Raw genomic sequence first — 13357 nt, forward strand, 5'->3', positions numbered from 1 at the left:
AATTACTCTAATCTAGAGATGGTTCAATTTATTCATACACTTCAGATGTTTGTCTTTTGAAAATAAGGTTCTGTCAATAAAGTATGATTATTTGTTAATTTCATCAAACACGTATCTCAAGTTGGACCGGACTATAAGGGAATGGCTTGATATCACTGAGAGGACGTAACGTGCTCTGTTACATAACAGTCGAGACGTAACTTAAACATTCATGGGCGCAGCAGGCCATGGGTCATGGTTGTGTAATTCAACCAGCAGACGTGTGTATCCTTGACAGACGGAATGGCTGCCTCGTCCAACGTGTCCTGTGCCACTTAAAGGATATTTTGTTCACAGTTCCAGAGGCAGGTGTTTCATAGCCCAACAACCTGTAAGGGGTTTCTACTTGCATATTTATGATGGAAAAAGTATTTCGATTATTGAAGTAAAAGAATCAATGCTTAAAAAACAACTACTCTGTTTTAAGCAAAATTTTGAAACTATTAACCCCCAAAAAGTACGCATATTGAAGAAGCATATTGACCCCTCTCAGCAGCCGTGTACTATACTTAAGTACAATTTTGAAGCAATTTAACTTTACTTGAGTCTTTTCATCTTAACTGTATGGAAGTATGGAAGCCCATTTCTGGCACTATGAAAAAATGTAAAAAAGTTATAACTATGATATAAAAAGTAATAATTCTGAGATAATAAAGTCGAAATTCTGAGATAATAAAGTCATAATTATAATATAATAAAGTCGAATTTCTGAGATAGAAAGTCGAAATTCTGAGATAGAAATCGAAATTCTGAGATAGAAAGTTGAAATTATGAGATAAAGTCAAAATTATTATAGTTGAAGTTTGTCGCTAAAACTCCTGTACTAGGTCTATTTATTGAGGTACATTTATAGCCATGGTATAGTATATTAGAAGTATATAACCTTCTAAATACTTTGTGAACCACTGCCTGTCGACATTATAGTGTTGTTTTTATTATTATCATTTATTTGGACATTCTGGCAGTTAATACAATGAATCAAATGTTATAAGATCACATGTTTTGAACAATATGCAAAATAGTAGATACGTTTTGTAAAAAAAAAATACACCTGTAATGCAGTGGAGTAAAGGTGTAAAGTATAACACTAAATGGAAATACTCAGGTAATGTACAAGTACAACACAGGGAGGAAATACATGTACAATGTTACATAAGAAGAGAGAATGAGATGTACTTTTTAATCCCTGCCGGTACACTCAGAATGTACACGCCCAACTCGACCACATACAAAGTTTGAAAAAAAGGAATTAGAGGCAGCAATCTAACATATTCAGACAAATGAACAAACACAGATTAAATATATATATATATATTTAAAAGACACATGGGTTAGTAAAAGGAAATACTTTATTGGAGGGTACTTGTATTCCTATGATATCTTTTCCTATGTGAGTCATTTGACTAATCATACAAAGATAAGAACATGGATAGTGGAGCAGAATTCAACCTTTAATGGTGATTGATTAGACAGAATTTTGTTTTGTATAGCCAAGACTTATAATGAGTTGGTTGCATAATAGCACAGCAAAACGTGTGTATTACATCAATAAAGATAATATGAGCTCTAAATTTGGAGAGTGGCATTTGAGACAATATTTTGTAGACATGTTGTTATTGATCTTTGTTATCACAGTCGGCTATCACAGACTCTTTGGTTTTGGATTCCTGTCCTTGACCTTGTGACGGACCACAGCAACAGTGGTGAAAAAGTTTCCCATGAACAGAATAAGGAAGCTGAGACCACACATCAAGACCTGGCATCACAAGGAACATAGAGAACAATGAGTCAGCAGAATAGCTTTCATTCATCAGCAGTTTCTTAATATATGCAGGGGATCAATTTAATAATAATGTAACATCGTCTGTCAGTATCTTTGATAAAACGAGAATACACGGTTCTAGCCATGCAGATAATAAGATAATATGTGTCGATTCAGGGTAGATTATAGATAAATAAATACAGCAAGTCTTTAATAATATACAAGCAGGTAAAGGGTGAAGTTATATAACACTGACCTGCCATTCTTTACAGTCTTTGAGCTGAGCCATTCTGAAGAGAGAGATGCTATTGAAGAGCTGCCAGAACTACAAGACAAAACAGGAGGACTTAAGGAATTAAGTGCTTGTAAAAAAAGTGATGTATAAAAGTTGCAGTTGTGCAAACACAGACACGCTAAAAGCTAAAGGTGTTATTCAGATCACCAAAAATCTTAACATTGTCTTCAAGTCTAAAATGACATCAGCATTTTAAAACATTTGTTCGGTCATCTAGTTTAAACCATGACAATGCATGATTTGTAAGCAGTACTTAAAGGAAATTTCTGAAGTTCAATTGTGAATCAGAATGTACTCACATGACCAAAAAACAGGAAGGGCAACAGAAAGGTCATCCCTTTCCACATCCACGACTGAAATCCTTCTACAAACAGAACAGAATGGAGTTCAAAAAGTTTTTGATGTGTTTTAACTTCCACATATGTTTATAACAACAGTGACAATGAGAAGCCCCATGCCTGATGGAGCATCACTGTCCCTCAAGAGTTAAAAATCTTCAGTAAAATATTTAATTATGACCGAGTGAGTCTGTATTTGTGTGTCCTTGGTGTGTCGGTGTATCTCACCCACGGTCAGATCCATGTTGTGTCTTTCTCCCAGGGCTCGTAGCCTGTACAAACACCCGCTCTGATAATAATACTGCAGACACTGAACAAAACCTGTGAGTTGCAGATGAAAGAAACACGCATCAGGCTTTGATGTCATTTTGAAAGTTTTGAACAACAAATGTGTTTTGAAGTATTTTAACCGTACTTTGATACAAGGAGTAGGCGAGGAACTGGTTCCTGAATGTCTTGTACAGGATCCCATCTGGCCTGATCGGCATGAAAGGAAGAACATTCGTTATTATATCGTAAAAAGATATGTGTACATAAGGATCACAGCAAGCAGTGTATGAGTTACATTTTCTGAATGTGTTAATAAAATGTTCAATGTTTCTTAATCTGTTTTTAAATCTTCCTATACTCACCATGTTAACATTACACCGGACAAAAAAGCCGAGACGTAGTGATGGAAAACCCACCAGCCCTTGATTCTATGATGCAGAACACATTTTAATTAGATATAAAGAATTTATGTTTTAAACTTTAAACTTACTTCCTCAAATCACATTTGCTTGAGCAAATAAGGACTAATTTCCTTTAGTAATGTAGAAAGTGAAAGTTCAGAGAGTACAAATATGTTTATTATGAGAAAGTTAATATTTTATTTGAATAGGATAAAAGAGTTGACCTGGAGCCGTTGGCGATCAGGATACTTTCCCTGATTGTTAATGTACAATAGTACCACACCAGCAGGAAATTGAGGATTGCATCAAGAAATCTAAAATCAGGCATATAAAGCAAGGGCTGGGTTAAGACAGTAAACAGTGTCCTTTTAATAAACTCATTGTCGCTGAAAAGGCTGGAGCAGCTGTGATGTGATGATTCTTACCTGTAGCTCACGAAGAAATAGAATATGAAGGAGAACAGCAGCAGGATGACCGTGAGGTACAGCTTGAACTTCTCGTATTCAGCTTTGTAGGCAAATCTGACAAGGACATGATAAATGCGGTTGTCAATAAAAAGTACAAGGCTTTAATCAATCAGGCATGGAAAAGTTTGATTGAGGGAAATAAAGAATTATTTCCAGTATTAATTTAAAGTGCTTATTTAGTTGTATAATTGTGTGTTAGCGTCGATCGTCACTGCTTACTTTGACTGCTTACTGAGAAGAGTGACATTCACATTTCCAAGAACCAGACTGAGGTACAACCTGAAATATGAAGCGATCATATTATTTTTCTTATGTACTTTGTATAATGTCATTAATGTTTGATCTGTTTTAATGACATCAATTTGAATTTTAAAACATAAATCATCACCCGTTTCTATTGGGAAGGAAAGCTTCCATTTCAGAGAAAGCATTTGGTCGAGTCTTTATCTTCTCAGTTATTTCATCCAAAGTCTTGGCATCTTCCTCTGATGGTGCTTTGCTGCGTCTGATGGATGTTGTAAATGCATATAACATTGGCAAAACATGACATGTTTGTTTGTGTGTTGTTATTGAACTGAGAGGGGTCAACTTCCAAAGTAAGTCTTTCCCTTATGAATATGCATTTGTGTGCGTGTAAACATACTTTTTCACGAGGTGGGACACCTCCTTCAGTCTGCTGCGCTGACTTGAAATGGAGGAAGAGCAGGTTTTTTGTAGTTTGGAAATTTCCTCCAATTTCTGTAAGTACACACTGTGTGTTTCCTAAACGAGAAGAATTTGGGGTTACATCAAGAACCAAAAAAAGAAAATGTAGATTACAAGGAGCATTTAAACATTTTATAATTTTATACAGAATATGGTATAATCCGGAGCATTCTACATGAATTTACTGACATGGAAGTTTCACAAGAGGCGTTTTAAGAACATTTCATCATGTGAAATGAGGAATTAACACAACAGCAAGCAAACAGTATGTTGAGCATGATTTATACAACTGCTCGTGCATAATCAGACACTGTCAGCAGATTTTGGTCCGATCCTTACCAGAAGTTGTTGATACTCTTCTTCCAGACATTTCCACTCCTCGAGAACGACTCTTAAATCTTGAGGCATTTTGTGAGTCATTTATCTTTCATACTACACTGACAGTAGACAAAGACACCAAGTTAAGCTTTAAATAGTTTAGAAACCAAGTAATGGCTTGCACATACTGCCATGTTGAAGTGTGTTTCTTCAGGGTGTGTGTTCTCCATGGACGGTTTATTGCATACAATGAACTTTGACTGGTACAAATGTGCATTTTGACTCGGACATTGTTCTGTGGAACTTCTCCGGTTATCACATTGTTCAGTTATCACTCACAGATGGGCAATATGTTATTGTTAACTATATTACAACTATATACATAATTCAAGAACTAACTGTCTGTATTTTTGCCATTGCAATGGTTCACCCAGCTTCCGGTTAATAAGACTTTTTTGCTTTGTTTTATCTTTCAGCATTTTTAGTTTTTCACACACACAGCTGCACATTGGCGGCATCTGGTGGATGAAAAGAATACATTTTTTAAATAGTAAAACCTGCACATATAATAAACTGACAGTAGTACTTTCTTGACATTGTACAATTCCCCTTTAACTGGTAAACAATACAAAAACATGCATACTCCAAATAAATACATTTGTTCTCTTGCACTCTTGTCCTCAAATTTAAATTGTTTAAAGGAAAGCCACAGGTCCAAATCAACATAAGTTACACTGTATGTTGTGACATTTAATAATGATGTAATGTAGTTATGTTTTGTGTGATGTTTTTTTAGATGAATAAATAGAGACAAAAAAAACACAAGCATGACATGACACTCAAAGAGATAAGAATTTTAAAAACATAAATATCTTAGCAATAAACTAAACTAAAGCAAAACAAAAAATCGAATAAACATACTGATAGTGCCCTGCAGTGCTAGTCTGGTACTTTACAATTAATTCACAAATCTACACAGGTCTGCACAGCAGGAAGGACTATATGCAGAAACAGCTGTGCATTATAACATTACGTATATGACATTTTCTTTAACATAAACTTGAAGAAACTTTAATTTCAATTTTCAAGTTTAAACTGAAGGTACAATGCATCTTACTTTTTTTTTATGTAAAAATATTACTGCACCTATATGCTTTTGCTGACATGCGATGTATCATCACACATACAAACAAATGATTTTCGGTAGAAAACATTTGTCGAAATGTCGCTTTTATTCTGGAATATTCGGGCGGAAGTACCATCGTTTTTGCCTTGGAGCACAGTCCTGCGCATGCGCCTACAACTGACAGCGACCGGTGAATGTTTTGACAGAGGCAGCTGTGGTGTACACGAGAGGTGAGCTTGATTATCTTATCCTCACACAGAGTAGCTTGCTCTACAGATTCCTGGACACCAACTAACTCACACTGGTTTTATTTAGGTTAGTCGACGCAAAGAAAGAAAGAAAAACACAAATAACTTGATGAAAAAGGTAAGATTGAATCTCGTGCGTTCGACCCTGGCTCGGCTAACGTTAGCCACATTTATCTAGAAGGCTGTCGTCAGTAAACTGGTTCAAGTCATTGAAAGTTAATAGTTGTTGTAAGGTAAGTGTGTATTAAGAAAGAACTGACAATGTTACGTCGTCAATATATAATTTGAACGGAAACCATTTCTCCAACAAAGGCAGCTTAAACTCTTCCACTCACAATAGCAAAGCACTGAGGAGACACAGGGACAAGACCAGCTGTAAATATTTTTGAGCAGTTGAAATAAGTTGTCTGTGGTTTTATTAAATAATGTGGTGGAGAGTTCACAGCATGAAAATCACACAGCCTCAGTTTGAGCCATACATCTAATACTTGTGAGGTACAAACTAAGTCCTGTACCTCACAAAGACCATATATGGTTAGTTAATTTTGATAATTGGTAAATAATTCTTCATAATTTGTACAGTATGAATTATTTTAGATACAGTTCAAGACGTGATTATCTCTATTTATATCAATGCATGTATATATTGGGGTTTGGGCAGCCTTAAGACTTAACTTTGATCATTTCAAATTTTTTATATTATTATTAAAATGTGAGTCTATTAAAAATCCTGTTCATTGTGGATATTTACTCTGAGTGGGTTGTGTTTACAGACGACTGATAGGAGATGTGTGCTGCTCTGTATGTCCTGTCAACGATAACGGGCTACGCGCTCACCTCTGCCCTGCTGCTGAAATGCCCAAATCTTTTGCACCGGAGGAAGCGGGAGACTTTTCGCAGCAGGCACATTTCCCATCGCGGAGGTAAGTCTGTGATTTCAGCATTTATCATGTTTACATTTTTTTGACATCTTTCTGTCAAAGTTCCCATCAAATGAAATTGGTCCTTGGCAAATTTATCGCCCGTTCCTCACAAACTTATTCAGGAAGGATTAATATGAAGATGAGGTGGAATTTCCATCTTGAGCCTCATGCTCATGTCTGTGCCAATTCAACCGCCAGTGGCTACAATTTTATATTATATTTGATATAACATTTGAAAATAGTTGTAGCTCGTGAGTATAAGTGATGTGTATTTGCTTTTTTTCCAATAAGATATTTTGACAACTTTTATCACTTACAAAGTAAGAATAGGCCTACTGTTCAGTGATTGGCTACTTCATCCACCTCTGGTTAACATTTTATTTGCATGGTTTGGGTTATAAAACCATGTATTTATTACTGTCGGACAATTTTGTTGGTTTATTGTCAGGTACGCTGCAGTAGGCCGAGGGCGATGTTTCAGCTGTGGAGTGCTATACAGAAAACACTGTTTTTTCATTGCAGGAGCAGGGGAAAACCTGGAAAACACCATGGCAGCTTTCAAGCAGTGAGGAAAATACCTTATTCACAATGACAAAGTTCTTTTTTTGGTGTTTGTGTGCATCTGTGAAACATAACTGGTGCTTGTGCATGTGATTGTGGGCAGTTTGTGTCATCTGACCTTTCTTTGTGACCACTGTTTGTTTTGTCTGTCTGTCTCTGCCTGTTTAAATCCACACAGGCAGCGATGCCTTAGATAATTGTTTATGTCAAAGCCTCAGATGATATATTTCTACAGTTGTTTCTGGTTGATTTGTGAGGTGAACTGCTCTATGATTCTATTGAATGTGTATGTGATAAAAGTCAATGGATTGATAAATACAATTCGACCATGCAGCGCCGTGGATCTTGGCACAGACATGCTGGAGTTGGACTGCCACTTGACGAAAGATGAAGAGGTAGTGGTGTCACATGATGCCAGCTTGCAGAGGGCGTCTGGCATCAACGCCCACATCTCCAACATGTGCTACGCTGTGAGTTACTGCTCTGCAATAACTCCTGATTTCTATATCTGACAGATAAATAACAACACTTTACTCTCTCTTCCAGCTCTAAGTTCCTTTGTGATGTTTGTGGACCACCTACCAAAAGGAAAATGTTACCAATTGTGATTCTGACATTATTTAAACATGGAGAGAAAAAAAAATCACAAGCATTTTTGCGGTTGAGCTGTTTTTCTATGAGCTAATCTGGACATGAAACAGAGGCTAAGAGGTCCACAAACATTTGAAAAACAGTTGTCCTTGTGTCAAGACTTCTGTTAATGACGTAACCGCATCGATCATGTGCCTTAATCAGGCAAGGTCCACATCAAGTCGCATGACAGACTTTCACCTGATTAAAACAATCAGATCCAGCAGAAATGCTTGATGAGTCACTGAATTTATTGCTGATCACTCAGGATTTCTGCTAAGTTCTGTGTTCCACGTCTTTGACGGCCTATACTTTCAATATGAAACTGAGATCTTGGTTTTCTCAGAGGCCTTACGTAATTTTACACTATAATTATTTGACTGAAGATTGGGTTTACAGCTTCATTGCTCTTTGGCCTTGTAGAACAAAGAAGCACAGATAACTTCACGTTAATCTTGCTTTGACGAGTCCTTGCGTTCCTCTCTTCTATATTGACTGTAAACATCCTCACACTCATCCCACCTCTGGTTATGACCTCACCTTACAGACTAGGCCTGTATGCTGTATTTCTTGTCTGTTAACCACTGTGTGCTCTTTGCAGGAGCTCCCTCCATACCTCTGCAAGCTGGGTGTAACTTTTCAGAGAGGTGAGCATCACATATCAGACTGGTGTAATTACTACAAAGCCATCACACAACCCACATACAGATGCAGTATCTGCAACTTCAGTAGTGAATAAATATTATGTTTATTTGAGGTTTGTCAATTCACTCGTAAAATGGATCAATTCATCTGCAACAGCATTTAAAATGACAGTTTACTTTTGATGGATAATATATTTAATTTTCCAAACTGTTTAACACACTTGAAATGATGAAAACACATAATAATGTCCCCCATGTTCTTGTCCTTGTCATTGCAGAGTGTTTCTGTGAGGGGGGAGAGGACAAACGCATCCCTCTCCTCAGGGACGTTTTTGATGCATTCCCCAATACCCCCGTCAACATTGACATCAAGGTCAACAATGACATGCTCATCAAGAAGGTGTGTGTGTCCCCTATTTTCACTTTGGTACTTAACCCTCGTATAAAATAGCTGTCTTGTTTTTATCTATCTTTCTTTTAGTTTGCCAATTTTCCATGCCTTGTTTATTAAACAGAAAAAAAAAAAAATTAAACAGAAATAATCTTTTTTGTCCTTTAAGAAGCAATAGTGGTTATGTCATTGTATATCAAAAGTTGTCCAAAAAAAACAGTCTGACACTAAAACTAACTTTGCAGGTCTCCGAGCTGGTTGTTAAGTACGACAGAGAGCATCTGACGGTCTGGGGCAACGCCAACAACAAGATTGTAAAGAAGTGTCGCAGAGAGGTACATTAAATGCCAAGTTCACTTTGCCTTCAGTCCAGTCATTTCAGGGAGACAATCTTCGTTAAAAAAACTCTTCCACCAGTAATAGTATTATTTCATCCTCTAGTATGCTTTATGTTGGCATGGACAAGGTGCCACAGAAAGAAAGAACTGAATCGTTATAGACTGAAGGTGTCGTTGTTGTTTTTTTGTGCAGAACCCGCGTATTCCATTGCTGTTCAGCCTTCCCAGAGTATTGCAGCTGTTAGGACTCTTCTACACTGGCCTTCTGCCTTTCGTTCCCCTCAAGGAGCAGTTTCTGGAGATCCCCATGCCGTCTATTCTCACCAAGTAGGTACACACATACAAAAAAGAAATGCAAAAAAAAAAAAAAGGAGAGAGGTCAACAGCATGCGCCAACCTTCAGTAACACTGGACTGTCACCATACTGGTTGTTGTGCAACACAACATAGATAATGTTCCTCCACAGTAAGTAAGATACAACAGTAACACTACACTCTGTGTACAAGTAACCAGCATTTGATAGCAGTAGGTCGAGGTCTGTTTCACAGGGGTCAGAATTATTTCCTTTTTGAATGTAGCTCAAGTTCCAAAAAGGGAAGTCAATTTCAAAATGGTCTCTATATGACAGAGTTTAAGAAGATCAAACCTTAATTGTACCCTAAACTTTAAAACATGAACAGGAACACATTTACTTTTGAACTGACAGCGTTGGCCAAAGTGCTTTGAGCAGCTTCATTTCGACATAATAACTAATTAATTACCCGGACAAAATAGTTCTCAAAATGCTGCAATTTAATCACCAACTATAGTTAAAAATATGTACTCAAATGGGGACACTTTCTTTTTCAAAGTGAACAATTTGTGGAATTAATCTAAAGGATTCATTATGGACACTGGAAAGAGCTGTTTGACAGCAAAAAAAACGAGTACACAGTCTATTTACTTAGAAATTTCCCGATCTTTCGGCCAACATTGTGGCCTTCATCTGCAAATAGCCACCTGAGACACCAGGGACAACCACATGACCGAAAAGTTTCATACTCTATGCGGCAACTCTATCTGCTGAGGAAGGCTGAGAGATTTGGCTGAACACTCTGACTCACTTATAACCATTGCGTTCGCACAAAACAGGGTCTGAAAGAGGCGTACGCCACCTCCTACGTAACACTTTGTGATCTATAGAAAAACAACGTGACAGGAGAATATGCGCACCTGTACGGAAACTGACCCATGCGTACAAACATTTCGGAGACAAAGGGAAATTGGATTGAAGCCGGATTGGAGAAATTTATTGCGAGAGGCATCGGAGCGCAGAGGAGAGACCGAACTACGACAGAACAGAGCAATACTCTTCTAATACTGGGCACATACCACCAAATACAATGTTAGTTTTCATCAAGTGTTTGTGAGTAAAATCGCTGCAGTAAACAGAATTTCATGATTCATTTATGGTTCATTCCAGAGTGACATTTACAGCATACTTTACACAGACAAACTGTAAACGGCTGTCCGATGCGAGTAGGGGAGTCAACGTGGTGATGTCACACACCTTCTCCAGTCACCTCACCTGGCAAATCTTCACCACCAGCACATAACAATGAATTTGTAAATTAGCAAGGTGTCGAAATAAAGCCATATCTTCATTATGAGTCCTAATCATAATGCCATAAATTTATCAATAAATAAATGAGTTGTGGTCACTTTAGTCAATGATTTTCTTAATTTCTTAGAATGTATTTAACTCTTTGTACATGATCTTGTTGCACTTCCAATGACCTTTAGTGCAAAAGGGCCACAACATTGATTGATTACAACAATTTTCTAGCACCTATGAGAGGATGTTTTGTCAACTCTGACTGTGGCAGCTTCATCAGGTTGATGTAACTCCCCGACACCTTTTTCTGTGTGACTTTGCAGACTAAGGGATCCCAACAGATTAACAAGGAGTCAGCGAATCATCACCTGGGTGGCAGACCGGTAAGTCACTAATTCGTCTGAATATTTGAAATCCCTCTGTCTTCTTTACTTTTATGTCAGAGTGGCTGAATCTGTGGGTGTTTGTAACTCACACTTAAAATCTGTGCTTTTTCATTAACTTTCATTGCATGTATGTCTTTATTTGTGACTGTCTCCCTCTTGCACACTATATTTGTGTCTTTGAGAATTGCTGATACTTTGTCACTCAGTTGTGTGTGTGTGTTTTTTAATGAGTTGTTATAATTCTTCCCAATGTCCCAGTTCAACAATGATTAATATGAAACCTTTACAATTGTGCAACTAAACTCCTCTCTAGCTTTGCTATACTTGTAGATGAGTAATTTTTTTCTCTCTTGCAGTTTGCTGATGAGGAAAGCTCTGTTTGATCATTTAACTGCCAGAGGAATACAGGTAAATCTGCTGTTATGTAGCTTATGAGTTTTCCTCATAAATGTGTGTATGTGTGGTACATACAGTGGGTAAAATAAGTATTGAACACGTCACCATTTTGCTCATTAAATATATTTCTAAAGGCGCTATTAACATGACATGTTCACCAGATGTTGGTAACACCAAGTAATCCATACATATAAGGAAAACCAAACAAATAAGTTCAGATAGATAGATTTAATACTTGGTACAAAAGTCTTTGTTGGTTCAAGACGCCTCCTGTATGAGAAACTAGTCCATGCATTGGTTAGGTGTGTCATTCTTCTACACAAACAGTCTTCACATCTTGAAGCTTACGTGGGAACTCTGATCTTTAGCTCTTTCCATAGATTTCCATAGAATTGTGACGGAATAATAATGAGCCGTGACCACTATTAAGTCAATTTATCGTTGTCTTTCTTTCATTTTTACTCTGTGAGCTCCAGATGTTATGCTGTCGTTATAGGAGGATTTCCTTCAGTGCATCCAGGGTTGATATGTGCATAGTTAAGACCAAGTAGGGACATATTCAGAATTGTGTCAATATTAAGTCACTTTCCCTGAATTGTATTTTCTTCCAAGAATGACTGCAAAGCTTTCCACAGGGAAAAATAAATGAGCCTGTCTGCATGCTGACAGCTGTTTGTTGGAGTTGTTGCAATGTTATGCTTTCAGTTAAGAGCAATTACTGGGAAATGTCCAAGGTTCCTGCGAAGTTCAAAAATAGGCCAGAGTGGCTGTGAACGCTGCTCTTAGAGTGCAGATGCATTCTTAAACCTTGATTGACTCCCTCCACTGTGTGATGTGTTTCTAACGGAGTCCTGCTTCTGGCTTTAGGTGTACATTTGGGTGCTGAATGACGAGGAGGACTTCCAGAGGGCATTTGACTTGGGAGCCACAGGAGTTATGACAGATTTCCCCACCAGGCTTAAAGACTTCTTGGACAGGGATGGTGTTTCTGAGCCTCAGTGAGCTGCCAAAATCTACCTCGCCCTTCAACCTGACTGACCTGCCAAACTACCCCCCCCCACTCCGGAATGCACACACATCCACTGCATGCATTCCAGCAGGGCTCCTTTCACATTGTGTTTCCCAGCTCTGTACGCTGCAGTGGCTTGAGGAACCAGTTGTTGCACTGGGGACACTTTTTTCAAATCACATAAAATACTCCTAAAAGGACACACACCACATCTGCTTTATATCATCATCTCCGTTTAGTTGTGTGTTTGCAGCTATGTTGTTCCCATGCTAGATACCCGGTTGCACATATGATCAGTGTGAGAATTCGATATGTAACCACACAATATATATATATGTATGTATATATATATATATATATATATATATATATATATATATATATATATATATATATATATATATACATACATATATATATTTTTTTTTTTTAAAGGTGGGAAACTCAAAATTCAGAGCTTATCTAGTATTGAGGGATTGCCTCCACATGGCTCTCACGACATCTGGGTAGTTTGAT

General features: G+C 37.5%; 2 protein-coding genes across 2 annotated transcripts; one reads left to right on the forward strand and one right to left on the reverse strand.

Moving 5' to 3' along the window:
- Positions 1 to 1681: 1681 nt before the first annotated feature.
- On the reverse strand, positions 1682 to 4685 carry LOC306742376 (transmembrane protein 120A-A-like; the record flags this gene model as incomplete). Its single annotated transcript, XM_079224745.1, has 12 exons — positions 1682 to 1795; positions 2058 to 2126; positions 2396 to 2460; positions 2663 to 2755; positions 2850 to 2911; positions 3067 to 3132; positions 3330 to 3419; positions 3531 to 3626; positions 3792 to 3851; positions 3961 to 4077; positions 4216 to 4334; positions 4617 to 4685. 12 exons carry the CDS (start codon positions 4683 to 4685, stop codon positions 1682 to 1684), a joined length of 1020 nt encoding a protein of 339 aa, XP_079080871.1.
- Positions 4686 to 6756: 2071 nt separating this feature from the next.
- gdpd1 (glycerophosphodiester phosphodiesterase domain containing 1) lies at positions 6757 to 12834 on the forward strand (the record flags this gene model as incomplete). Its single annotated transcript, XM_079225103.1, has 10 exons — positions 6757 to 6892; positions 7415 to 7457; positions 7788 to 7923; positions 8685 to 8730; positions 9006 to 9127; positions 9364 to 9453; positions 9650 to 9783; positions 11374 to 11433; positions 11793 to 11844; positions 12700 to 12834. 10 exons carry the CDS (start codon positions 6757 to 6759, stop codon positions 12832 to 12834), a joined length of 954 nt encoding a protein of 317 aa, XP_079081229.1.
- Between the last annotated feature and the right edge of the window lie 523 nt (positions 12835 to 13357).

This window comes from Taurulus bubalis, assembly GCF_910589615.1.
Source record: "Taurulus bubalis genome assembly, chromosome: 10".
In the NCBI taxonomy this organism is placed as follows: domain Eukaryota; kingdom Metazoa; phylum Chordata; class Actinopteri; order Perciformes; family Cottidae; genus Taurulus; species Taurulus bubalis.